This window comes from Sinocyclocheilus grahami, unplaced genomic scaffold (assembly GCF_001515645.1).
Source record: "Sinocyclocheilus grahami isolate Dianchi unplaced genomic scaffold, SAMN03320097.WGS_v1.1 scaffold102.1, whole genome shotgun sequence".
NCBI lineage: Eukaryota > Metazoa > Chordata > Actinopteri > Cypriniformes > Cyprinidae > Sinocyclocheilus > Sinocyclocheilus grahami.
The window spans coordinates 803,748-831,675 of NW_015505281.1; the positions used below are offsets into that span (position 1 = coordinate 803,748).

A 27,928-nucleotide genomic window follows, 5' to 3' on the forward strand; every position below is an offset into this window, starting at 1 on the left:
CTTCCGAGTGGAACGCAGGGCAAGTCGCCGTTTACGGATACCATAGAAATGAATGAGAAGTGCCGTAAACTGAATCCCAGCTGTCGCAAAAAGTTAGTGACTTTTCTCATAAAACGGCATTTTTTTCGTGGTAAACTCTTTTGTTCAATCCAAAAGTATTGTTTAGTGTAAAACATATTGAAGATTAGCAGATAGGCTGTCGATTCATTAAATGATAAGCCGTTTCCTCTAAAAAAAAAAAGCTGTTTATTCTACGCAGTGAAGCCTCTCCTCCACTGACATCCATTCAAAAAAAAAAAAAAACGGCCTCTGTTAGCTTTATCCGTTACGCTTTTTCTGCTAATGCTTGCAGGCTTGCCTTCTAGTGGCTTTGGCCAGTGCAGCTGCTTTCCTACAGGGGGCGCTCTGTGGCCCAGAGACGCGATGGAGCCACATGGAAATCATTTCAGATACACATTTACGATTCTTCAGCAGCAGGGTTGAATAAAACAATCACACCTGAATAATGATACAAAGAACGGTGTATACACATTGAACGGAGAGTTACATCCGGGCCTCGCTAAGCCCCGCCTACTTTATCTTCGCTTCCCATTCTAACCGCTAACTCTAATAGTGCTGCTGGGCAATGCGTCGTTCTGATTGGCTCAGAGTTGCGTCGGAAGCGGAAATAAGCATCATCTAACCGCGAAGGAGTGCGTAATGTATGTTTTGTTATTCAGTATGAATGATAAGGTTTACATAGCTATTGTATTTACTTAAACACAATATTATCTAAGTACATTTCCAACAATATTAATACAATAATATTAAGCCTAGTTCCACAGTACTTGTGTCTTTCCTGGTAAGTTTAGTTACAGATGTAGTCACTAAATTAATCCATTATAACATGCAGTATATTAAAGTGGCGGTGATGTGAGTGTATATAATGTAATAACCTGTCAATTTAGCTTATTGTATTCGTTGGAAAGGGTATGTGACTCCTCCGTTTGTCTCGCTGTGGCCAGCAGAGGGCTGTATCCTGAGCAGCAGTGATGGCCACAGTGAGAAATACTCCAGAGAGCTGCCATTGAAATATGAAGACTCTTGATTTGTCTAACCAGGCGTTGTATATGTCGGTGTGTTTGCTGGGATCCAGGTTGAGTGTTGGCTGAAAACACAGGCAGCTCCAGCTGGACAGATTTGAACTGTTAGTCTTTCTTTTACAAGCCAGTTATAGTTTAATCACTGAATAAAACATAGACGCTTTAGGAAGTCTTACATATTAGACGCATCTTAACGTATTATGGTTGATATGTTCAGACTATTGTTATTAATTAAACAATAGCTCTCCAAACCTACAGGGAATATTCTATTTGTGTAAAGAAACACCCATGTGGTAAATTCTATAGCTTTTCTGGACAAAATATATGTTGTAAACCGTTACAGTCAATGAAATATGTTTTTGAAGTTAATAATATATTTAGTCAATCTTACAGTAGCATATAAGCAAATGAAGGGTTTCCTTCAGATGTGACGTATGGGAATGTATTCGCTTGGATTGAAATATATGGGGGGCAAAATAACTTGAGTGCATTTTCAAAAATTGAGCCAAATTAGGCCTATATTGGTAGAAAATATATTTACGTAAATATATTCTTAAATATATTTTAGCAAATATATTTTTTGGCCATTTTACTTTTGTATATTTTTAAATATATTTAAACAAATATTTGAAAAAAAATAAATAATAAAATATATATATATATATCATTTATTTTTATTTTTATTTTTTTGCTGTATGGGCTTTTCTGGCAAGCCAACAGAGAACATTAAAATATCTGTTTTGGGAACGTTCTGGGAGCTAGAATTGTTAGCTGGGGATAAAATATGTGTGTTCACACAATTCACACTCCAATTGGAACAACTGAAAGTGCTTTGAAGATTTTGCATGTTTATATTGAGTGTTTTTCCATGTTAACACACTTAAATCTGTTTCCCTTGCACAGGCCAAGAAAATCCCAGCTGAAACTATCTGTGATAATAGCGATTTAAGGATGACAATCTCAGTCATTCTCGGCTCAAACACTTTTGAGCACCCTGAGACTCTGTGGCACTGATGCTCGGGTTATTTTGGGAAGGCTGGATGTGTCTGCTGGAGGGTGTGAGGACGTTTGCTCCCGGTGAGAGTCAGGTCAGTGTTTACGAGCGCAGACACTGCAGCAGTTATCAGAGGAGGCAGATGCTCATTACCACCGCATGAGAGACAATTATTACACTATCAACATCTGAATGATGCTTTAACTTCATGTCAAATTCAATGTCGGCGCTTTTATTCTGGAAATAGAACGAAAATGATTGAGCAAACAGAAGGATGAGGGGTCACAGGAGGGCCTGTGTTTTGCTGATTGTGCACTTGCATTTGCATTTGTTACTATATCTATAAATTAAAGTATACACCTTATTTTAATGTATTTTATTATATTTTTTTGTAATCATAAAGACACCAGTTTTTATCGCAGATAGCTTTGCTGATTAGTGAACTTTGTTTACCTCTAATGGCCCATGAATAAATAAATAAATAAACACACACACACACATGTATATATATATATATATATATATATATATATTATGTTCTGCATTATTTTTAGTCTGGACTGATTTGGGTTGAAGTGTCATTAGAACCAGCCTGACATCATTTAGAAAATGTTATACATTTTTTATTTCAGATTTAGTTTTAGTTACTTTAGTACATCAAGTTAAACTAAATAAGAAAGAAAAATGTTGGCAACTAGAAGAATTATTATTTTTATATATTTAAGGGAAAAATCACGTCCTCAGCACTGTCATGGTTGTGGTTCAGGATTAAGGTCAAAGGTCACGATTATTTATGTAGCTTTATAAAATACAGATTGTTTCAAATCAGCTTCATAGAAATAAACCGGAAAACAATCATTTTAAAAAAGCAACAAATTCAATTTCAGCTGGAAAGCAGCTCTACAGAAGACAATAGAGTCATTATTTAGTTCAGTGTTGATTTAATTCAGTTTAATAGCAGTGTGTTTCAAAGTTCATCAATTATAAAAAATTCAATTTCAGCTGTAAAGCAGCTCTAAAAAAGACAATAACATCCTTATTAAATTCACTTTAGTTCAATGATTCAGTTCAGCTCAAAAACTGTCAATATTGACAATAGTGTCATTAGCTTAGTTCAAAAACAGTGTCAATGTTGCAAAATGCATCAATTATGAAATGATTTAAGCAGTTAATCTACTGTACAGAAGACAACAATGCCTTTATTCAGCTCAAATTAAGTTCAATGGTAATTCAGTTCAGTTCAATAACAATATCAGTGTAGTAAATTTAATCAATTATGAAAAATTCAATTTCACAAGCAGCTCTACAGATCATTATCCAGCTCAGTTTAGTTCAAATTTTGTTTCAATTTACTTCAATACCTCAGTAAATGTAAAACAAATTCAATTTCAGATGTAAAGCAGCTCTATGGAGGACGATTTTGTCATTATTCAACTCAATTCAGTTTGATCTTAAATCAATTATGTTCAATAACAGTATCAAGGTGGCAAAATTAATCAATTATGAAAGAGATTCAAATTCAGCTGTAAAACAGAGTCATTATTAAATTCAATTTAGTTCAAAAACTTGGTTGTAAAGTTAAACGATGAAATTTCAATAATTTCAATTGAGCTGTAAAGCAGCAGAAAGACAATAGTGTCATTATTAAATTCAGTTTAGTTCAATAACAGTGTCAATGTTGCAAAATTAATCAATTATGAAGAATTTGCAGCTGTAAAGCTGTTCTACAGAACATTAGTGTCATTATTCAGCTCAGTTTAGTTCAATGCTGATTCAATTCAGTTCGATGTGTTAATACTGCAAAATTCATCAATACTGAAAGAGATTGAATTTTAGCACAAGCAGCTCTACTCAAGACAATAGAGTCATTATTTAACTCAATGTGGATTCAATTATATATTAGTTGTCTTTTAAGGTCAGTTAGAACTAGATTTACAGTCAAGACATTATTTTGTACTGTCGATGTTCTAAAGAAGTTTCAGAAAAGATACATATCATTAAGTATTTAGTAATTGGTGTGGTGTCACTGCCACTCATAAATCCTCTGTCTCTCTGTGGCCTCATGGGATAGTAAAATGTCCATCATATGCACTACTACTACTTCAGAATCACGGCAGAAGTAGGTCATCCGGGTACTTTTTGCCTACTCCTTCATAAGTACTATGAATTCAGACATACTTCTTTTGTCACATACTGTTTTTTTGCCTGCTATACAGTAGGGAAGTATGTTATTTCGAATGCAGCCTCAGTTATTTGAATCCCGTTGACCTCAAGGCCAGATGTCAAAGGTCAGATTGAGTGTTAAGATTCAAGGTTAACATTTGTTTTAGTTACATATGTGTGTGAAAAGACCCACAAAGCAGTGAAATCTGACGGAACAGAGAAACAGCTCATAGTTGACTAACCTGAATCTAGGGCTGGACAATAATTCAATATCAATATGTATCGCGATATAATTTTTTTCAATAACGGTGATATGATTTTTAAACACATTTCCGATATTTCTTTATACGTTACCAGTGTTTCCCATACATTGATTTATTTGTGGCGTTTGACTTCGTTGAATAAACATGAGCTCTGGACATTTCAAAATCAAAACGCGTCGCGGGTGTTTTATATGAATGTATCTCTGAAGGGAACCGACTGTCTTCAGAATAGTTTAGATGGCATTTTTATCTGATAAAGTAGCGTTCATGAGCGGAGCTGCTTTGTTTTCAGCCATATGCTTCAGCTCTGAAATATTAAGTGGATTAATGGAGAATTTAAGAGCGTCGGTGTCATAAATATAAATATGAGTTTTACAGACAGTTGAGATCAGGCCAGTGCATGTAGACTGGATTTGCCGTGACACTGCTGCAGGCGTGTGTGTGTGCGCGTATTTCAAGCAGTGAAGGTCAAACACGAGGGAAAGCAGAAGTTCAGTGCCTTTTAGGCTTGACTGACAGGCTGAATGAGGCCGTTATTCTGCTTTAATATGGCAGTGTGGGAAGAGCAGCACGTCCTCTAGTGGTTAGTGTATCAGATCTGAGCGAGAAACACCTGCCGTCTTCATCATTAGTGCAGAAAGGCCTTTGAATTTATCTCATCACAATCCACCTTTCAATATGAATGAGCTCACGCTAGTTAGTGATATTTGCCAAGGCGAAGATTAGCACATGGTTATGACTAGGGATTTTTCCAAACTCCAAATTAAATTTCAAATGAAAGTTCAGTGTGTGTGTCGTCCTGCAATATCGAGACACTAGATGATCAGGACTCTTCTCATGCTGGAAAGCACATTTCCACCACATAAGAAAAAAAACATGATTTGGTAAATCATATTTATGATATAAAATGTCATAATTATGAGATGAATCCAAATTATGGCATGCAAGTCACAATTATAAGATAAAAATCATAATTATGACAAAAGGGTGAAATTATGAGATAAAAATGTCTAAATTGAGCTAAACTGAAATTATGAGATAAAATGTCATAATTATGACAAAAGGTTGAAATTATGAGAAGTCAAACTTATGAGGTAAAAAGTTGAAATTATGGAGATAAACTGAAATTATGAAAAAATTTATATAGATTAAAATGACACCGTAAATCATAATTATAGGATAAAAATCAAAATTTTTGAAAGTTTAAAATCACAAAAAGTTAAAATTATGAGATAAAATTTGAATTTATGATAAAGAGTTGAAATTATGGGATAGTCATAATTACAGCAAAGTTGAAATTATGAGGCAAGTCAAAATTATGAGATAAAAAGTTGAAATTATGGCGATAATTGAAACTTTGAAATTAAAAACGTGAAATTATGAGATAAAAAGTAAATTGACAATTGTGATACAAAAATTCAAACTTATGAGATAAACTGAAAATATGAAATACTACATTGAGTTAAAAAGTCAAAATGATGAGATACATAGTTTGAATAGTCTTAAATAGATAAAGAAAATTGAAATGATAGGATAAAAAGTTGAAAAGTCCAAATTAATAGATAAAAGTGGAAATTATGGGGAAAAGTTATAATTCTGACATAAGCACTCAATTTCTTTGTCGTTTTTGGCATAATTAAGATATACGTCAAAATTATGATTTACCAAAAAAAAAATTTTAATGTTGCGGATATTGGACACAAAACTGGAAGAAACACAAAAAAAGAGTTTTACCTTTTAATTCCATTCATCAAATCTGAATCCCTGTCATATTGGTCCATAATACGGGGAAATAATAGACTAATGCTAATTGCTGTCTCACTCATAGAGGGAACACACGTTCTGGCATATGTTGCAGCTACCCACAATCCCTCTGGAGACCTCTGAAACATCTCTGTTGTTTTCTGACGGACTCTGAAAGGGGACAAATTGACATGTTGAATGCAGGTATTTTAAGGAGTCCAGATGGTACAAATTCCCATGCTACCGTCTGTAAATAAACTCCACGGCCGCTGTCAGCTCAAAATTGCTTTTATCGGAGGTGAGGAGCTGAGAGTGAGGAGATCCCACTTCAATAAAGATTTCTGGAACAAGAGGAACATTCTAGAGTCCCACTGAAACCATATCAGTTAGCACGTCCTAAATGGAGTGAGACGAGAGAAACGAGAGAGAGAGAGAGAGAACGAGTGGGCGACACAGACGCTCAGGAAGAGTGACTGACAAAATAATGGATTTTTCTGCCGGCCTAATGAATTAAAGCATATAAATCGGGTCTTATGAAATCAATGGGTGAATAAAGTTTATCAAATGAAGACAAAGGAACAGCGTCTGCCGTGTCCGCTGGAGATCATTAGCTTTGACGGATGCGTGCCGTTCTGAGGGCGTATCTATGGGAAATAGAGCCTCAGACAACAATCGATACGTTTGACCTTGTAATGTTTAACCAAAATGTCATAAATGGACCTTCTGGTGAAACAGCAGTTTAAAAAATTGAAATTATGAAATAAAAAGTTGAAATCATGAAATACTAAGTAAAATTATGAGATAAAAAGTAAAAAAATGATGATCTATCCAGTCATTTATCCTGCATGAACAAAACAACAGTGGGAATTATGATATACTAAATTAAAATGATGAGATAAAAAAGGCTAAAATTATGATATAAAGGTTAAAATTATGAGCTATAAAGTTGAAATTATGACTTCTCCAGGCATTTATACTGCTTGAATAAAACAACAGTGGAAATTATAAAAATACTAAATCAAAATGATGAGATATAAAGCTCAAATTATGAAATGCTAAATCAAAACTGAGTAAAAAGTAGAAATTATAAACTCATTGTAATCTGCCGTCACTTTTGAGTGCCACTCCGCATCTAATCCATCAACATCCAATCAACTGATGCATAGAACCAAGTCCCGCCCTACATTTTTTTAGAAAATGGATATAGATTGTGGATTCTTCCACAATATGGAAGAAATTATTTGCTGCTACTTCAGTTTCAGCGTGACTTTAAATGCACAAATCGAGGTCAAATATTTGTTGATGGATTGAAACAACACCATTTCAGACGTTCAAAAACTGCTAGTGGAACCAAATGCAATGAAAACGGTTCAGTTATATTATATTCATAATGAGAACCAGTTCTCAAACCTTGTGTAGACTCACAGCGAGCTGTTTCCTACAGAGACACACAAGCAGAAAAGAGCTTCACAGATGGAGAAGAACTGGACGAGGACAAACTCCAGTTTTATTCAGACAAACAATTTCTCAAGGAAGCATTTTACAGCTAAAACTAAAAATAAAAAAGGAAGAGAGAGAGAGAGAAACAAAACAAACCAACCAGAGCAAACGAATCAGCACAGAACAAGAACATTCCACTGGGACTCTCGATCAGGAGGGGAAATGATGGGAAAACACGAGAACAGAGAGAAACCACCGAAGTGGTGCCGGCATCTGCAACATGTCTGATGTTACTCAATCAAAACCAGCAGGTTCACTTTTCAGATCTGACCCAGAACTGGCTGATTTTTGAGATCATGGACCACGGGCGCTGAACGCTGAAAACTCTCCCGTTTTGTAGTTTAGTGACTTTTGAGCACATCATGTATAAAATACACTCTTAAAAATAAATTTTTCAATGGGGGGTTTCACAGCAAAGCCATAGAAGAACAATTTTTGGTTTCTCAAAGAACCTTTAAGTGAATATTCTTTTGAAAAATCTGTGGAACCTTTCATAAACGTTAAAGGTTCTCCACTGAACCATCAATGCCAATATAGAACTTTCATTTTTAAGAGTTTAGAATGTTTCATTTCAATAATTTAATTTCACCTCATTAAATCTGATCAGCCACCTAGCTGTTGGTTTTGGCTGTTAAAAACCCACATTGGGTCAAATTGAACAGTGAATCCGGTGCGAACAGCGGCACTGTGACGGTGGAAAGAGAGAGAGAGACAGACAGAGGAGGGTCTGTACACTGAACTCAGGACCACAGGAGGGTTTTTACACATCCAGACTCAGGCAAGGCAAATGGACGAAGCCACATGACGTCATTAATTACATCTCCAGTTGAACATTCAGCATTTTCTTGTTTTTTTACACATTAATTAGTCTTTACAGAGTAAAAAATATAGAGAATTAACAAAGGACACTCTTGCAAATATGGCCATCGACTGTTTCATCTGTAGCTGCAGGTGTGAGCGGTCAGATCGCCTGTGTGTGTGTGTGTGTGTGTTTGCGGTAAAATATGTGAAAACATCGTGACAAAGCTTTTATTAGGTAGCTGTTAGTTTTGGCTGTTAAAAACCCACATTGGGTCAAATTGAACAGTGAATCCGGTGCGAACAGCGGCACTGTGACGGTGGAAAGAGAGAGAGAGACAGACAGAGGAGGGTCTGTACACTGAACTCAGGACCACAGGAGGGTTTTTACACATCCAGACTCAGGCAAGGCAAATGGACGAAGCCACATGACGTCATTAATTACATCTCCAGTTGAACATTCAGCATTTTCTTGTTTTTTTACACATTAATTAGTCTTTACAGAGTAAAAAATATAGAGAATTAACAAAGGACACTCTTGCAAATATGGCCATCGACTGTTTCATCTGTAGCTGCAGGTGTGAGCGGTCAGATCGCCTGTGTGTGTGTGTGTGTGTGTTTGCGGTAAAATATGTGAAAACATCGTGACAAAGCTTTTATTGCACCTTTGTACAGGAGCGAAGCGTTTTTACACATTAATTAGTCTTTACAGAGTAAAAAATATAGAGAATTAACAAAGGACACTCTTGCAAATATGGCCATCGACTGTTTCATCTGTAGCTGCAGGTGTGAGCGGTCAGATCGCCTGTGTGTGTGTGTGTGTGTTTGCGGTAAAATATGTGAAAACATCGTGACAAAGCTTTTATTGCACCTTTGTACAGGAGCGAAGCAGGCAGAGGCGGGACGGGCCGGGGGAAGTTTACAATTGCAGGCCAGGCATCAGACACACAGCAGCACTAGAGGAGGGGAGAGGTCACCTCAAAGGTCATTGTTATCATCAGAAGTCCATGATGCAGTTCTGCAGAGATCAGATACGGGGTGTGTGTGTGTGTGTGTGTGTGTGTGTGATACTCTCAGCTTATCATGACAACAACTGATTTCATCTGAGAATGTGATTGATAAACAGAGAGAGAAAGAGAGAGAGTCAGAATGAAAGAAGGATGGACTTCCTGTAGCTTGATGCTCATATTTCAGGATAGGGCTGCATGATTAAACAAAATAAAACCAAAATCACAATATGGCTTAACTTAAATCAAAAAGGCTGTGATTTAATTAGCACATTTATATTTTTGTGTGTGTCAGAGTGAAGCGTGACGCTGTGTTCATTTACACGTGAGCAGCTCAAAAAAATGGCTTTCTGCTTTCTGCCAAAATAAAAGCTTTAAGGTTTAATTTGTACAAATGAAGAAATCCATAAACAGCACTGTTATTTTTATAGTTGATGTTGTTTATAACAATATAATAATATTATTTTCTTAAATATGCAATTTAGTATTCTACACTGAAATAATATTTAATATTGCATTTCATTTAATACTGCATTTAACATTTCATAAATATTCGAAATCGTGCAGCCCTGTTTTAGGGTATCCTACGAAAAAAACCCTTGTGTTGTTCCAAACCTGAAAGATTTTGTCTTCCCACAGCTCTCAAATCTCTCCAATTACATGAAAACTAATGCTGTCTGTTGTCATATCTCATGTTTTAAACATATTTAATAAAATACAAATGAGATTCTAGAAGTGCATTTCTTAAACGCAATAGAAATGCAATTCCTTTTAGTGAAAAGTTCTTAAAACCATCATTTTATCTTGTTTTTTTCACTATAAAGAACATTTGTGGAATAGATGTTAAAGGTTCTTTGTGGAACCCTTGAAGCCAATAAAGAACCTTTCATTTCAAGACTGTATGATGCTTTTATGTTGTTTTTTTGGTTGTTATTTAGTTTAGTCTGTTTTCACTGTAATGTATAAAAGCAGTGAAATCTTTCTTCAAAAACCTGTTCATACAGGTTTAGAACAACATCAGTGTCAGTAAATGATTTTTGCCCGATTATTCACTCCTCTTGATCTATTAAATGTCTCCTACTCCAAGCTAAACCACCATTTACATGGGAATGAAAAGGTGCCGTGAGGAAAACACAGGAAAAAAGGAAGCCATAAGCCCATCAGTTCGTTCCTCTGTTACCCATAATCCCTCAGGAGCACCCAGAATCTTCCCCTCTGGGTGCGAAATGCCTCGTAAAATCCATCTGCAGCGGTGTATATGATCACTGAGCAAAACGTCTCCTTCTGCGGAGAACTCACCGCTGACATGAGCGAGAAAAGACATGCCAGAAAGCTGAGAAACGAGTGTGTGAATATAGTCAGAGGAACAGAACTAAGCTGCTGTGATCTGATATCTGCACTAAACTCTTCTGCAGTGTTTGTGTTTGAGGATCGTGGATCGTGGATCATCAGATCCGGTCTAACAGTGGTGCATCACCAGTTCCTTCTCTATAGGAGCCGAGTGGGGGATTGCGGGAATGCTGAGCAAGTGAGAAATTCAGAACTGTATGCAAAGCAAAAGCAGAAAACAGCAAGCGGCAGTTGTGATGCCTGTCAGAAGGCCTAGATTCTGCCGTATGAACCTCGCGTGTGCTTATAAAACTGTTTAAGCTTGACATATCCAACTATTTTGATCAAATGACGAATGCAGAATGAGATGAAGATTCGAGGCGGACGTGACTCCAGGGCCCAGAGTCTCACGGAAGCGCTAACGACGGCAAATTCATCTGCTGACAGCCGTCACGCGGTTTCATTCGCCTTCTGTTTTTCAGCGAGAGGAAGCGTTCGGTAATGGTTTGAAAAGGTCAGGCTGACGAGCCGTTTGATCGCTTCTGAATTCTGTCAAGCCAAAACTCTCCGGCTTCAGCGAACGGATCGCACAGAGCGCCGACGCAAAGGTCACGATCCACTTAAACACTCCGAGACGGTGAAAGAAAAACAACAAATCAGAATGAAGGACTCTGAAACTAAATCATCAGCTGAAGACAACAAACAAAGGATAATATCAGGCTCACAGCCGGCGCGCTCACATCACGTCGCAATTACTGCAATTACCAGATTCTGTTCACATGCCTGGACACAGATGGTGTTTCTTACTGTGGCATTCGTGATAGTGAACACATGAATTTATGCTCAGATTCCTTTGCAAAATGTTGGAAAACAAACATCAAAATATTGATATATTTTCCCGTATAAACATCAAAATATTCTAAATATTAACTTCAAATCCAAAATGACATATTAAGTCTTGTTTTCTAAGATTTTTACATTTTATGCTTAAAACAAGAACAACTATCTGCTAATGGGGTCAGAAAAATAAACATACAAGATGATTTTTCTGACCCCATTTGCAGATATTTGTTCTTGTTTTCAGACAAATTGAGCAAAATGAAGTGAGTTTATGCTTAAAAGAAGAACAAATGTCTGCCATTAGGGTCAGAAAAAGAATCTTGAAGTCAAGTTCATTCAAATGAAGATTATTTTTCTGACTCCACTGGCAGATGTTTTTCTCCTTTTAAGCATAAACTCAATATCCTATGTCATTCTGCATATCAAGTAAATGAAAATTAGAAAAGTTGCCTGGGCAACTAACCGAAATTAATTAAAAAGTACTAAAATGACAAACTAAAATAAAAAGCTAGGTCGAAATCAATAATATTAATTATCCATTTATTTTAAAATGTAAAAATATTAATTATAAAAAAATAAAAATGACAAAATTACTAAAACCATTAGAAATTATTTTTGAAAATTGAAATGAAGCTGCAATAAAATAAAATATAAATGTTGTATTGGCAACTGAAATCAAATTTGTGCTATAAAACAAGACAAAAATACTGAACAAGAGCAGCACTTTTTGCAATGAATTTCAACTATAAGTTCACAGTCGCATGCATGGGATTTGCTACTTATAATTACAGTAATTGTGAACTGACGTGAAAGCAGCATAAAGTCAAGCACACACAACCCGACTGAAGCTCATCGCTCTGCACATTTACACCGTTTCTTGTGTTGTTTTTGTGCACATTTTACTCAACTAATACAGTCTACATGCATTAATTACAAGATCATCCTGCACAAACTCTCTCATTCTCACACAAAAGGAAGGGCTTTCAGGTCATTTTTGCATGCAACAAAAAATAAAAATAAACCAAAAAATGCATGAGCCAGTGCTTTGGGAGAAATTCACCATTTTCTTTCTCCTGCAATCTCATTACCTTGTTGCTCTTTGCTCAGATTTGAGATTTTAACTAGTATTGTAGCATCTGTGATAAGTTGTAGTGTGTCTCACACAGAGCGAACATTAATGCTGTGAGTTCACTACGATCCGCAGCCTCTTGTGGCAGATTTAAAACATGAAAGCACAATGAGCTTCGGTCTTGTAGTGCGCGTTTGGCTTAAGCCCACCTGATCCTCGCCCTCGAAGGTCTCAGACGTCGTCTCCTGCATTCAGCAGTGGCGTTCATGCACATCACCACTGAGAACGAACCCTTTAAAAAGATCCTATGTAGAACTGGTATGAAGCCCCCGAAATGCTGAACAATCTCGTCATGCACGTCTACCGTCTAGAGCCGGTCTAGAATACACAAGAGTGATCCAGGAGAGTTTGAATGAGGGAAAACAGAGGACAGAACATGAAGAGGCGGCTGAGGAAAGAGAGAAAGAGAGAATGAGAAGGACAAGTTTAGATCCAGAATGAGAAGAAGGGGGCGTGTCTGAGGGGGCGGAGCTGGAATGGCTTCAGAACTGTGCATTTTAACATGGGTCCCTGGTTAATTAGTGGAAGATGGGTGGGCGGAGCTACCAGACGTAGCCCATCTCGTCGTCCTCGCCGTCTTCGTCGTCCTCGATCGCCCCGCGGGGGTGGAGTCGACCCCGCCTCTCTTTCTGTCGGCCCCGCCCACGCTGTGGAGACTCCTCCTCCTGATCGTCCAGTAGAATGACGGCGCCGCCGCCGCTGCTGCCGAAATCTCCAGACATCTCCTGATCCTCGTCTACACACACACACACACACACACAGAGGCAGATGAAAGGGAAGGTGTCAGGCGGATAGATAGCGGGTGCACGTGTGTGTTCTGAGGAAGATCATTTATTATATATAAAATATGATATTTTATACATTTTGACAGAGAACTCAAGAAACACTGTTGAATAATGCAGCTTCAGATGTCAGAGTTTGCTGCAGGAATCAAAATGTGTGTGTGTATATCAGTGTTGACTAAAACTCAAATTAAACATTTTCAAAGTAAGTTAAATTAAATACAATAGAAATATTACTATTAAATATAAAAAATAATATTAAATATTAAAATAATCATATTAAAAACTTAAACTTGAAAAAAAAAAGGAAAATTTGAAATGTTGCCTTGGCAACTAAATGAAATTAGTTAAAGTACTAACATTTTTAAACTAAGACTGAAATAAAAACAAACTAAAGTTCTATAGAAATATTAAAAATCTACACAATAAAATTACTAAAATTATTAAAAGTTCAGTAATTTCAGTAATTGAAATAAAGCTAAAAACAAACACACACACACATATATATACTGTATATATATATATGAAACGCTTAAAATAAAAAAACTAGAAATGTTGCCTCAACAATTAACTGAAATAAAACAAAATTATTTAAAATTATTAAAACAGAAATAATCTATCTATCGATAAGCTGAAGTTGAAGTACTACCATTACTAAAAGTAAAACTGAAATAAGAACAAATTAAAGATATATAGAAATATTAAAAATAAAAACAAAAAAAATTATAAAATAACAAACAACAAAAACACAAACTTAAGCCATTAAAAATTGTTTTCAGTAAATTAAATAAAGCTTATATATATATATATATATATATATATATATATATACAGGCCCGTGCCAGAGGCTGCAGATGTGAGCAATATAGCCAATCACAGACGTGTTTGTTGATTTCTAAAACGCAATGGCCAATCAGAGTTGTTTAGGTTGGAATCCACGCACTCACCGCTTTTTGTCCAGTGATGAGTTCTATCATGCTCGTAACTTCTTTCTAACAAAGACATTAAAAAAAGTTTAATCGTGTAGTCACATTCATTGTTTTTTTTTGTTTGTTTTTTACTTTGTGAGATCGTGATGAATGAGTGACAGTTTTTAATTAATTTAAAGGGAGCACTCTTTGCATGCTGTATACGATAATATTTTCAGAATTTAAATAACTTTTTCATGCTTGAAAAGCGGCCACGTAGGACACAGAAATAGCAAAACTAGTACACTATATAGAAAAAGATAATAATTTCAGAAGCACAGAAGTGATTCTGCAACCGAGTCTGGTCCAAACGCAGAATTTAGGTAAGGAAAAGGTTATTATTTGTATTGGGTGTTTTTCTGTTTAATTTAACAGTGTTTTGTGAACATATATATGCTTTAATAATAAATAATTGTAACACTTTACAAAAACGTTTGATTAGATAATGTCAGCTAAAGTATTAATGTGTTAGTTAATTATTGTAAAGTGTTACTCAAATAATGTATTTTGAGCGTTCACTTGAAAATAATGAATGCTCGATTCCCGATTCAGCCCCCCCTAAGAAATAAAAAAAGCCCCCCCAAGTTGTGTGTCCTGGCACCGGGCCTTAGAAATGTAAACTGAAATAAAGCTAAAATGAAATAAAATATAACTATAAAAACAAGCATAAAATGTTGCTTTGGTAAATTAATGGATTTTTTTTAAATTGAAGTACTAAAATTACAGAGAAAAAAAAGGGCAAAAACACACACAAAAAAAAACTAAAAATAACTGAAATGATAGATGAAAATATTAAAATAAAATATAATTTAAAATATTAATATGTAAAGCTATGATCCACACTCACAAAAAATAGTCTTCTTTTAATGTTGTGTTTTACAATCACCAGCAACCTGAACCTGCTGGTGATTGTAAAACACAACATTAAAAGAAGACTGTTTTTGTGAGTGTGGATCATAGTTTTATATACTAAGTAATTAAATAGATTGATGCACCAAAATAAAATATTAAGTGACAAAAGAGCGAGGTGCAAACAGCTATGTGAAATATGAATAAATACAGTAGATAATACTAAAACAAGACTGATGTGTGAAGCAGGCTGTGTGTGTTTTAGTGTCTGTACCACAGGTAGGGTTTCCCTGTCTGCGGGATCCTGCGATCTCATTGCCGTATTTGTCGACACACCAGCACTGACCGCTGCTGCCATGACACTGAGTGGCCTTAAAATACCCGTCCTCAGAACAGCGCGGCACATACGCCCCTACACACACACACACACACACAATTACAAATCGTTTCATGCTGGATTCAGGGGGAGGAGCTAACAGCTGTTCATCAAATCCACCCACCTATCAGAGTCTTCCTCCGGCTCTGAGAATGAATTCTGTTCATCTCGTTCTGACACGGCATGCCTGGAGAAACACATTTAACAGTTTCCAGTGTCTGTGACTTTTCTAATTCAAATTATGCCTAGCTCCCCATTGTGAAATACTGCCCAATATAATGTATATGTATAATGTCGTATAACTCACCGTCAGGTTTCTGGAAACAGTAGCACCACTCGTTGTTGGACAGCTTTCCGTCTTTGAAGGAGTCGCAGGAGTTGAACAGTGGCCGCATGCACAGCTCGTATTTGTCAAGGTAAATGGCACTGAGCTCTGATTGGTCGAGCAGAAGGTCGTAATTCATGTCCAGCTTGTTGAACATCCACCCGAGAGAATCTTTACAGATGGGCAAAATGCTGGTGTCGAAACCTACAGGACAGAGAGAGAGAGAGAGAGAGAGAGACGGTCAGGTTCACACTGGTGGACAAACGTATTACAATAAATAAATACGTAAGTAACTAAATAAATAAATTATCTTTTTGATTCACTCTTCTTTGTGTTATATTTATTGGTTTTAATACTACAATAAAATAAAAAGTACAAATAAAGACTTAGCAGAAGAAAAAAACAACATGGGCGGAACTGTGCGTGAGCCTTTTAAGGTCTGAGAAGATTCACGCCTCTCAGGATGGGCTTGTCCAATGAGAAAAGCTGAAATTCCAAGCGGGAGGTTGGAAATACTGGGGAGTTTTATGACTCTTTGTGTGAGAGCATGGTAATTTGCATATGGAACTCGAGTGGGTGTATGTATGTTTGTTTGTTTGTTAGACTAGTTTGTGTTAGTGTTTAGTTAATAAAACTCTTGTGCACAAATTACATGAGTTTCTGATTCTGCCTTGCAAATTAATTGTGCCTTTACGATTTTGATCCTTACTACATGCTCTAATGCATTAATTAGGGATGTAACGAAAATCGATTTAAATATGTGACGATTCAAATCGGTTGAGATGCTAAACAAATCGCGATTCAATTAGGGGTAGGAGTTTATATGAATGCATGTCTGAGGGGAACTTACTGTCTTTAGAAAAATTTAGATGGTATTTTTTCTTTTCATCTTGCCTCTGTATAATGCATATTAAAGTTGTTTACAGCAGAAACCAATGAAACGCTTTAAGCGCCACCTGCTGGCAGAGAGTGAATCTGCGTCTCATTCAGCTCGTCTGCTTTCATGCAGATATTTGTTATGTATAGTTTCACTGTTTTTGCTTCAAATTTCGAAATTATACAATGTAGTTTAGATTAAAAACTGCTCATGTTGCATGTATGCAGCATCTTTGTTTGGATCATGATTAAAATGCAGTGGTTGCTTCTAATTTTAAAAGGAAAGAGCACAGTTTGTTTATATATTATATTTTATTTGTGTTATTTATTTGATTTGGGGCTTGTTTTAAAACTTCAATTTAGTTTTGTTATTTACATTTACATTATATTTACATTTTGTCATTTAGCAGACGCTTTTATCCAAAGCGACTTACAAATGAGGACAATAGAAGCAATCAAAACCAACAAAAGAGCAATAATATACAAGTGCTATATTAGTATATTATTATAGTTATATTTCAATTTCACAAAGAAACATGCAGCATTTTGTCCAAGCAATAATAAAAGGACACATTTAATTTGTAATTTGTCTTAAATCTCATTTTGTAAAAATAAAAATAAAATCGTGAATCGAATCGAATCGTGAGTTGAGTGAATCGTTAAATCCCTAGCATTAATACTGTATGAAAGTATTTTCTGTGGTCACGGAAATATCCTTCCTAGAATTGATATGAACTTACACAGAATGTTCGCTGGATTTAATTCTGCTACAGTTACTACTGGCAGCTGATATAAATAATTGTAATTAATCATAATTAACTGTAATTATTTATATACATTTCCCTTTTGAGCAAATTTGCTACAGGTGAATTAAAATGATTATTTATTTATTTCAGTAATATTATTATTATGTTCTTTTGCCATTTTATTACTTTTAGTAAGCATAGTACGTCAGCTTAAACGTTTCAGTTTAAACATTTAAATTTTCTTTACTTATTTATTTTAACCTCTTAAAACCAGTAAATGTAACAATAAACACAACGTTTCGTGTACTACTACCAGTTCTGTGGAAATCTTCAGAGCTTCACATATTTGAGAACAGAAAAATGACATTACTGTGACAAAATCTGTCAGTAGATTTTAGATCTGACAGAAAATCTGCAGCTTTTATATTTCCATTTTAGTAAGTTTAGTACTTCAACTTCAACATATGTCATTTGCAAAGGCAACATTTCTTTCCAACACAAATATGTGAAGCTCTGCAGATTTCCACAGACAAGCAAACAAGTAAAATAATAATAAATAATATGAAGAGTTCAAATGCAAAAGCCTCTAAGTGCCGTCTGAAATTTTCTTCTAAAATGAGCATTTTTATCAGGCTCCTATGTTTATGTTCAGTTATTTAAAAAAAAAAAACTATGCATTGCCTGTTCAAGTGAAATTACTGAACCTACACACAGGAGCCTGATAAAAATGCACTTAGAGGCTTCTGCATCTGAACTCTTCATATAGTGGACAGAAAAGCATTAATAAAGTGGTAGTGACTCTGAGATTGATCTGAACACATAAACACACTTACGTCCTTGTGCAGTGTCACTCGTGGTGCCCTTAAGGTCTCTGTTGGCGTCTGTGTGCAAAACCCCGAACCAGTCTTTGAGTCTGGATGCTAAACTTTTCAAATCAGCATCGCTGCAGCCTACAGAAACACACAAACACACATTTAAATGAGCACGTCTGTGAGCTGATGATATATTTATCTGTCTGACTTCACAATAGTTGTGCAGGAGACACAGACACACACACACACACACACTGAGGAACTCTGATAACATTCTGCTCTCCAAACAATGCTCATTTCTATTTACAAAGAAACAATTACAGTCCTTGAACAGAGAGACTCAACAGACCCAGGTCAGAGATCAGAAGAACATTTCATTCCACAAAAGCTTCTCCTTCACGGCTCTGGAAACTTAATGGAGTTAACTTTTGTTGTCAATAAAATATGTTTCACCTAAAATCCCAGACCTAAATGAGTAACTTGCCATCTAATTAGAGTCTAGAGCTATGAATTCAATGTAGAGCAGTTGAAATCATCTGTTCATATTGAGATCTCAATGCTATCTAGAAGAAATAACTGAGATATGAAAGCTCTTATTCGTGATTCTTCTGTTATTATGAAGTGTGTGAGTGACTGAAACAGCAGGGAAGCCTCAGCAGAATAAAATCAAGGGCTTTATTCAGATGGTAATTGTTTTTTTGTGATTGTTTAAGGTAATTTCAGCTCTTACAGCTGCTGGTCTGTGATTTTATTGCCGTCTGAATCGGAAATGTCAGTGATTTTCTCCTAAAAGCCCAGGAGAATATTCCAGACCGAATACGCTAGTGTTTCTGACAAACATCGAGGTCGCATGTTAAATTAATTCTCATCTGAATCGACATGTCTGAATTCACGAGGAGGAATTGAAGAGCGCCGTAGGGCAGCTGTTTGACACTTTCACTGTAATGAGAATGTGAGTTTTTGCCGTAATGGGGGCTTGTTTCAGAGAATTGCTCCAAATGAACTACATGAATAAAATGTTGTTTCCTCGATGAGATTTGCCATGCTGGAATAAGGTCACGTGACTCCCTGTGAATTAATTGACATTTGAATGTTTAACAACGAATTCAGAACTGTGCTATCGAAAAACTGGAAAAATAACACTAACATCCTGTCTACACAGGAAGTACCTCATAGACCAATCAGCTGGTCTTATAAATTATCATAAAATTATATTCAGAAATACTTAGTTTATTAGTCACTTATAAAATAAATATTCACAGAAATAAAATCAAATATAAAAAACATCATTATTTAACCTAGTTACAACATGTATCATTTTCATTTAGTTTAACTTGATGTACTATATATACTATACGTAAAACAAAGTACTAAAAATTACATAAACTTGTACTAAAATTAAAATAGATATAATATAATTAGTGCTGTCAAACAATTAATCACGATTAATCGCATCATACATAAGTTTTTTTTTACATATATGTGTGTGTACTGTGTATATTTATTATGTATACATAAATACACAAACATACAGTATATATTTAGAAAATATTTACATGTATATACATTTATATATTTATATTTTATATAAATATATTTAATATATAAACAACATATTTTTCTTAAATATATGCATGCATGCGTTTGTATTTATATATACATAATAAATATACACAGTATACACACATATGTAAACAAAAACTTTTATTTTGGATGCGATTAATCGTTTCACAGCACTAAATATAATATAATATAACTGATCTTACAGTTAGAAATAAAAGATGATTAGTAAGCCAGAAACATCACAATCAGCAAGGAGTTTTAAATATATAACAAAACGGACAAAAATATATCCATACAAACGCATTTATTTACATTTTTTAAAGGATGATTTAAAACAGGGCATCTGTCAGCCAAAACTGAAGAAACAGCTCTATTAACTGCAAAGGAAGCGATTTAATTTTGAATGCAAAGTCTTGTTTTGTTGGTCTATATTCAGTCTTACAGCACTGTAACACACACACACACATTCTCCTCTATATAATCCAGTATGTCTCTATATCTGAGAGTGTTGGATTATTTTGGTAGTTGTGTGAATCACACCTTTGAGCAGGAACCAGATAACACTGCAGTGTAATTCCTCTATTCTGCTGATATATCTGTGCTATGATACATCGCATCATATCTCTGTGTGTGTGTCTGTATTGCAATCATAACTCTGGTTTACACTATTCATAAAGCAGCAGAAACACACTGTGCCAGTGGGGAGGATTATGGAGATTACCTTTAGCATGTGTCTCTCTGTGTGTGTGGCCAGTAAACACGCTGGACTGGGAAAACATTCAGAAAGTGTTGATTTTATTTTCAGAAATAGCTGAAGATTAACCAGCTGACTGAAACTCTTTGAGACTGTTGAAACGGCGACTGCAATAAATCTATGAAACAGCTGAGAAGAAAATCAGGGAGTGCGAAGTAAATGTAGGCTGCTTCTCCACAAACCTACATAGCTTGTAAAATCGATAAAAAAAAAAAATCAATACAATATATGCACACACACATATATAGGCTCCTGTTTCCCCACACACCTAGATAGCTTGGAAAATCTATACAAAATAAAATAAAATAAAAATAATAAAGGCACCATTATTCCCTTGACACTACACAGGACAAGCGGTTCTGTAGAAAGATAAGATAAGATAAAAAAGACTGCAATAAATCAGCTTTCTGATGTGTAACTGATTTTTCTTTATTTTTACAGTTCCATCTAGTAACGGCACTTGCGAGACGACACACTTCACTTCTACAGACGAGTGTGCTTGACTGCAGTCATGTGACAAAGACTTTAATGAAGGAGGAGGACGTGCAGTAAAGGCTTTGATGGTGCACCATGAAGTGCTGTAAAACAGGTCTCGTTACCGTGACGACTGATGTGTGTTGTGTACGCACTCTTACGAGCCTGTAATGTAATTAACCTACACAGAGATAAACCCTAATGAAACGACACACGCTGCAGCTTAACCAGAGACAGACACACAGCTCTGCTGTTAACGCCTGCCAGTCTCCAAACAATAGACCAGCACTGAGCACACACAATGTGCAATCACACTGCTGCGCTTACGGAGAGGACCTCAGTGAAAGCATCTTCTTACACAGAACAAGCGCATGTTTAACTTCAGTATAAAGGTGGAAGTCTGCAGGAGTCAAACTGAAGTGTTTAAAGTGCAATAATTCAGCCGAATTGTGTTGTTATGGTTTTGTGACAGAAACATGTCACTTCTATTTCCACGAACATCAGTGCAAAGCTGCAAACTGGAAATTGGTGAGTATCAGGAGGGAAATAGCTTTTCAGAATAAGCCACCTGACTGATAGAAAGCGATAACACACACACACACACACACGCTCAGCTGTCCTTATTCCTCAGATAAACGGCCAGATCTGAGAGCAGAGAAGAAAAAAAGACTCATCTAGAAATAGAAATGTGCTGTGTCTGTGTGGCTAGAACAGTGTTAATTTAGTTGACGACAACGAGACTATAACAAACTAAAACTCTTTTTGAATGACAAAAACTATGACGAAAATGTATTGACATTTTCGTCTGAATAAAAACTAGATGAAAATGTTAGGGAGGGACGATTTGGAAAGACATTCATTCAGAACGAATCTGCTGCGTGGTTCGGAGGTTAGATGCGTACATATGAACCGGCGGGACATAAGCTAACATACACTTGCTGCACGTCTCATAAAACGTTAAAAAATGTCAATATGTAAGAGAGGAGCAGACATATGGATAAATCTGACAACGCAAGAGAGAACTCTCAGTCTGGTTTTCTGAGCGCAGACACTGAAGCATACACACACAGAAAGCGCGTCTCACAGCGTGTCGCATGAACGGAGAATTACACACAAAATGATGTTGAATTGTCCATTTTGACTCACAACTATTGTGAGTATTGTGAGTAAACACAGTTGATTACATCTTAAGTGAACGTAAACAGTAGGGAGAACGTGTATCATCAGTACATTGCATCCATTGCAGCTGCACATTCGGTTTTAAAGGGATAGCAGCATAATTTAGTTGCTATTGTCCGAGTCTTTGATGTTAATCAAGCAACAAAAGAAAGACAGAAAATCACGCATTGCTCTTGACTGAAAAACTTTAGTAGCCCAAAAGATGAATCTAAATGTATTTATAGAAATAAATATGTCTGCTTGAAAGAATAAGGAATATGGTAAAGTTGCTATAAAGGATGCATGATTAGCCAATATAACCATTGGTATTTCATTAAAAAGAAGACCATGTTCTTTATGAGAAATGGTTTTATTTCATTTTAACATAAAGGCATGTTGTGCTTAATATCACTAACCTTAATATCAAACCTATATAATAAGTTTGGAAATTTTAGAGAAATGCTTAATAAATGCATTACACTGTAACTAACCCCATTTTTACTGTTGATTTAGTTGACTAAAATCGTATGATATTTAGTCGACTAAAACTAAAAAGATGATTAAAATATGACTAAAACTAAAGACTATGACTAAAATTAAATCAAAATTTGCTGTCAAAATTAACACTGGGCTAGAAACATACTCTACACATTTATGCAAACATGCAATCCTTCTTCTTCTGTGGTCAGATTGTCTTTCTGATCAAATACTGTCATGATGAACCAACAATTCATTAAACTAAATGTAAAATGAAAGAGTTAACAACATAACATTTAGTGTCAGATATTTGAGTCTAACTGAAGTCTACTGAAGAATGCAGGTTTATCGTGTACAGGAACACATCATTTTAATATACTGGCCAAGCATTCATGTCTGTGTACTTGTGTAAAGCACATTTCTGGCCTGGTTTTGTGTGTTTCTGTTGAGTTTACAGAGAAAGGGCACAGGAATACAACAATGAAGGTGAAAACAGCATTAGTTTCTGTCCATGTTCATGCTGTAGAGTTTTCTTTGATATCTGCTTTTAAACTTGCATGTGAACCTTTTTCTCTCACTTTCACAACACTTCAACAATAATCAAAGCAGTAAAGATAAACAACAGTTATTGTGTTTGTTTTGTATAGGTTATATTTAAGTTGTGTTTTATCATCTAAAATGTGGTGCGACTTATATTTCAAAGCAACTTATACAGTGCCTTGCGAAAGTATTCATACCCCTTCATTTATTTCACGTTTTGTTATGTTGCTGCCTTATGTTGCAAGTCTTTTTGGGTATTATGTGACAAGCTTTGCACATCAGCATTTGGCAATTATCTGTCATTCTTCTCCTTGCCTCTTCACCTCTCAAGCTCTGTCAGGTTGGATGGGGGCAGACGCAATATTTGATTGCGTTCAATCCCAGGCTGTGGCTGGGCCACTCAAGGACATTCACAGAGCTGTCTATTAGCCACTCTTGCTGTGTTTAGGTTCATTGTCCTGTTGGAAGGTAAACCTTCTGCCCAGTCTGAGGTTCTGAATGCTCTGGACTGGGTTTTCATTAAAGGGTTACTCCACCCCAAAATAATTTTTTTTTCATTAATCACTTACCCCCAAACACGTTCCAAACACGTAAAAGCTTTGTTTGTCTTCGGAACACAATTTAAGATATTTTGGATGAAAACCAGGAGGCTTGTGACTGTCCCATTGACTGCCAAGTAAATAACACTGTCAAGGCCCAGAAAAGTATGAAAGACATCGTCAGAATAGTCCATCTGCCATCAGAGGTTCAATCTGAATTTCATGAAGCGACGAGAATACTTTTTGTACGCAAAGAAAACAAAAATAACGACTTGATTCAACAATTCGTCTCCTCCGAGTCACCGTAGCGCTATTTTGGAGAGTATCCACTGAACGTAAAATGTAAATGTAAATGTTTCTCCTATCTCCACATATGATAATGGAGCTCAACTAGAGTCACCATCAGGTTCTTGGTCACCAGTCTAGACGAGGCCTTTCTCCATCAGTTGCTCAGTTTGGCCAGGAGGCCAGCTCTAGGAAGAGTTCTAGTTGTTTCAAACATCTTCCATTATGGATAATGAAGGCTACATGATTCTGAGAACCTTCAATGAAGCAGAATTTTTTCTGAACTCTCCCTCAGATGTGTGGTTTGACGCAAACCTGTTTCTGAGCTCTACAGGCAGTTCTTTTGACCTCAGGGCTTGGTTTTTGCTCTGCTATGCATTTTCAGCCGTTAGACCTTTTATTAAGATGTGTGTGCCGTTCCAAATCATACCCATTCGATTGAATTTGCCACATGTTAACTTCACTCGAAGTGTAGTAACATCTACAAGCAATATGAATGATCCTGAGCTACATTTCAACTGTCCCAGATATTTGAATACTTATGCAATGGAATCATTTAAGTTTTTTATTTTTAATAAATTTGCAAAGGTGTTAAAAACCTGTCTTTTGCTTTGACATGGTGTATGGAGTGTAGAATGATGTGGGGAAAAAAGTAATTTAATGTAAGGCAGCAACATAAAACATGAAAAAAAAATGAAGGGGTATGAATACTTTCGCAAGGCACTGTATATGCAATTAATGGCAAGCGTGCAAAACTTCCAATTTTATTCACTATTAGATTTAGATGAATTAAAAATTAGATTAATAAAAAAAAACAATTCTATTTCATTATTTTTCTGTTATAAATACCATTAAGTTTTTAACAATTGTTGTGGATTGAGGGCAACTATTTTACATTATTTTTTAAAATGTACTAATAAAAAATGATTTACTGTATCTTTTTTTTCTCTCTCTCAAATATGCGATTTTGACCCGGGTGCGATATAGTCAGATTAGATGGATAGATAGATAGATAGATAGATAGATAGATAGATAGATAGATAGATAGATAGATAAAACAAAACAAAACAAAACAAAACAAAATAAGCATGTGGACTGAAATCCTATTTTTAATTTTGTTTTATTTTTATTGTATGTGATTGATCTTTTTTTCTCTCTCAAATATGCAATTTTGACCCAGGTGCAATATAGTCAGATGTGACTTAGATAAAATAAAATCTATCTATCTGTCTATCTATCTATCTAAAATACATACAGAATCAAAATCTTCTTGAATCGCAAAATGAGTTGCGCCTAATTAAATTTTTTTTTTTTATCTCAACACCCCCAGTTTCTGTTAATAAAAAGGTTTCAAAACATGCAGCGTTGTAAAAATTACAGCAGAACTACCAGAAATATCTTACCATTTTGTTGGACAATGAGGTTCTTTGAGTCAAAAAGGTTGAGAACTGCTAGAGTCTAAACAAGACAACACATGTATTAACCATTTAACCAACACTTTGATTCACACGTGTGCTGGTTGAGATGATATTAATAGTCAAAACTTAGCTCATGAATATTAATGAGGCGAGGTTCTCTTTAAGCTGCTGTTTTAAACAGCATGTTCTCTGGACTGTAATGTCGGGTTTCGCTCGAGATCACAGGACTGGTGAGAGAAATTACAGCAGAGAGTCTAATTAAATCACTGCATTAACTAGTTGTTCAATTTAGTTCCATTACGTACTTCAAAGAACTATTGTTGGGAGAAATCCAACCATGTTTAACAGTCAAACTTAGAAATTAATCCTGGAACTTGTGATTATTACACGGTTATTTGATGACCAAATAATTGGGTTTTTTTTGACAAATGTACTCCAATAGTTTTATTTTACTTGCAATTTTGAAAAATAATTTTACAGTGCATTTGTTAAAACTCTCCCATGCATAGCTCTCAATCTTATCTGATAAGATCAGAAATATATTTATAATATATGGTAAAAATATAATAAAATATAAAAATGTTTCATTAAATTTATATATATATTTTTTTTCTTCTATTTAATTTCTTATTTTCCTTTAGTTTAACTTGATACACTAAAACAATTAAACTAAAACTGAAATACAAATGTGTGAAAACTATACACATTAAAAAATATAAAAATGACAAGTACTAAAGCGTTAACTAAAATTAAAATTAAAACAGAAAATATAAGAAATAAAAACATTCCAAATATTTAAGAAAACTAATAGCATCTTAATACTAAAATTACCCTGCATTTTCTAAGAAAATATTTCAGTTTTTCTACTTCAAAAGTTACTTGCCATTTCTTTGTAATTAATTGTGCAATTTACTACCAATTTCTGATTAAAAACCTTTCCTATACCAATTTTTTTTTAGTATATGATACTTTTATGGAGTGTTGTGTTGTTTTTGGAGCTCCAGAGCATTTGTCTCCATTTGCTTTCACTGTAAGAAAGTAAGTAGCTCGATATTCTGCCAATAAGTGTGTGTTTCAAAAAAGAAAGAGTCATACGGTTTTGGAACAACATGATGATGTTTCTCTAAACAAATCTTGCAAGTGTTTTTAAAACATTTATTTTTAATCCACACACACACTGTAATCTATGATCATTTAATATCATTCTGCACTTAATTAGATCCCAGCAGCTGAGCAGTTTAATAAGAGCTTTCAGATGACAAATGTGGAGGTGTGTGTTAAAGTTCAGTATTACATTCTGCAGTATTAAAAGAGTTTTAAATGCACGCTGAGACTTCTGCTCTCTAAAGAGGCTAAACGAGCATGATTTAGTCTTGTTTAATTAGGAAAGAACAGGCCAACAGATCACAGACTAAACATTTGCATGAACCCAGAGACAGAGAGAGGAGGAGAGAAAGCAACCAAAAACACAAACTTTGTTCTATCTAAAACTAAAACAGCCATTTACTCAAACTTGCCTGACTATCTTTATGCAACACAAAATAAGATGTTTCACGCCATGTTCACACTGTTCTGCACCAAGCAATAAAAACATAAATTAACCAGTGATGATAAAAATGCACAGTAAAAGTATGAGTCGTGCATATGACTGTGTGCTTCTAATTTGCATATGCACATTTTTAATTAATACGTTTGATGTCAGTGGCATAAGTTGATATTAGATTGACAATGACCAAGCTTGAATGTTTTGAACTAAACAAAACTGCGATTTGAGAAACATTTGTCAGTGGATAATGGTGTTATTTTAATATCATTGATATATTATTATAGTTTCTATTTTTAATTCATTTTCAGATTTTCTGTTTCCAGTTTCATTTGAGTTAAAGTTTTTTTTAATATATATTATCATTATCATCATCATCATTATTAGTATTTTAAATAAACCGTTTTTACAGTTTTATTTTTATTTATTTATATTTATTAATTTACCTCAACTTAAACTAAACAAAAATGAGAAATTTTAACTTGGCAACTATAGCTGAAGTTGGTTGAATGAATGAATAACCAAGCAACCAACCTTGGAAACTAGCTGAAATAAAATGTTTTTTATATATATATATATATATATTTTTTTTTTT

General features: G+C 35.1%; 1 protein-coding gene and 1 long non-coding RNA gene across 6 annotated transcripts in view; one reads left to right on the forward strand and one right to left on the reverse strand.

The window, feature by feature from the left end:
- The first annotated feature begins 643 nt into the window (after positions 1 to 643).
- LOC107588316 (uncharacterized) lies at positions 644 to 9,666 on the forward strand. The gene is made up of 3 exons (XR_001609565.1): positions 644 to 701; positions 1,986 to 2,170; positions 9,425 to 9,666. It is a non-coding gene; the product is annotated as an uncharacterized lncRNA (long non-coding RNA).
- Positions 9,667 to 12,369: 2,703 nt separating this feature from the next.
- Positions 12,370 to 27,928, reverse strand: part of LOC107588314 (testican-1-like) — a 273,979-nt gene continuing 258,420 nt past the window's right edge. For 4 of the 5 annotated variants that reach the window (XM_016276361.1, XM_016276362.1, XM_016276359.1 and 1 more), the window contains 5 exons: positions 18,604 to 18,720; positions 16,131 to 16,352; positions 15,948 to 16,010; positions 15,722 to 15,859; positions 12,370 to 13,584 (listed from right to left, as the gene is read on the reverse strand). In XM_016276361.1, the coding sequence (XP_016131847.1) occupies positions 13,391 to 13,584; positions 15,722 to 15,859; positions 15,948 to 16,010; positions 16,131 to 16,352; positions 18,604 to 18,720 (734 nt within the window). In that variant the 3' untranslated portion in view covers positions 12,370 to 13,390. The remainder of the gene's footprint in view (positions 13,585 to 15,721; positions 15,860 to 15,947; positions 16,011 to 16,130; positions 16,353 to 18,603; positions 18,721 to 27,928) is intronic. The other variant, XM_016276363.1, reaches the window with a different exon arrangement.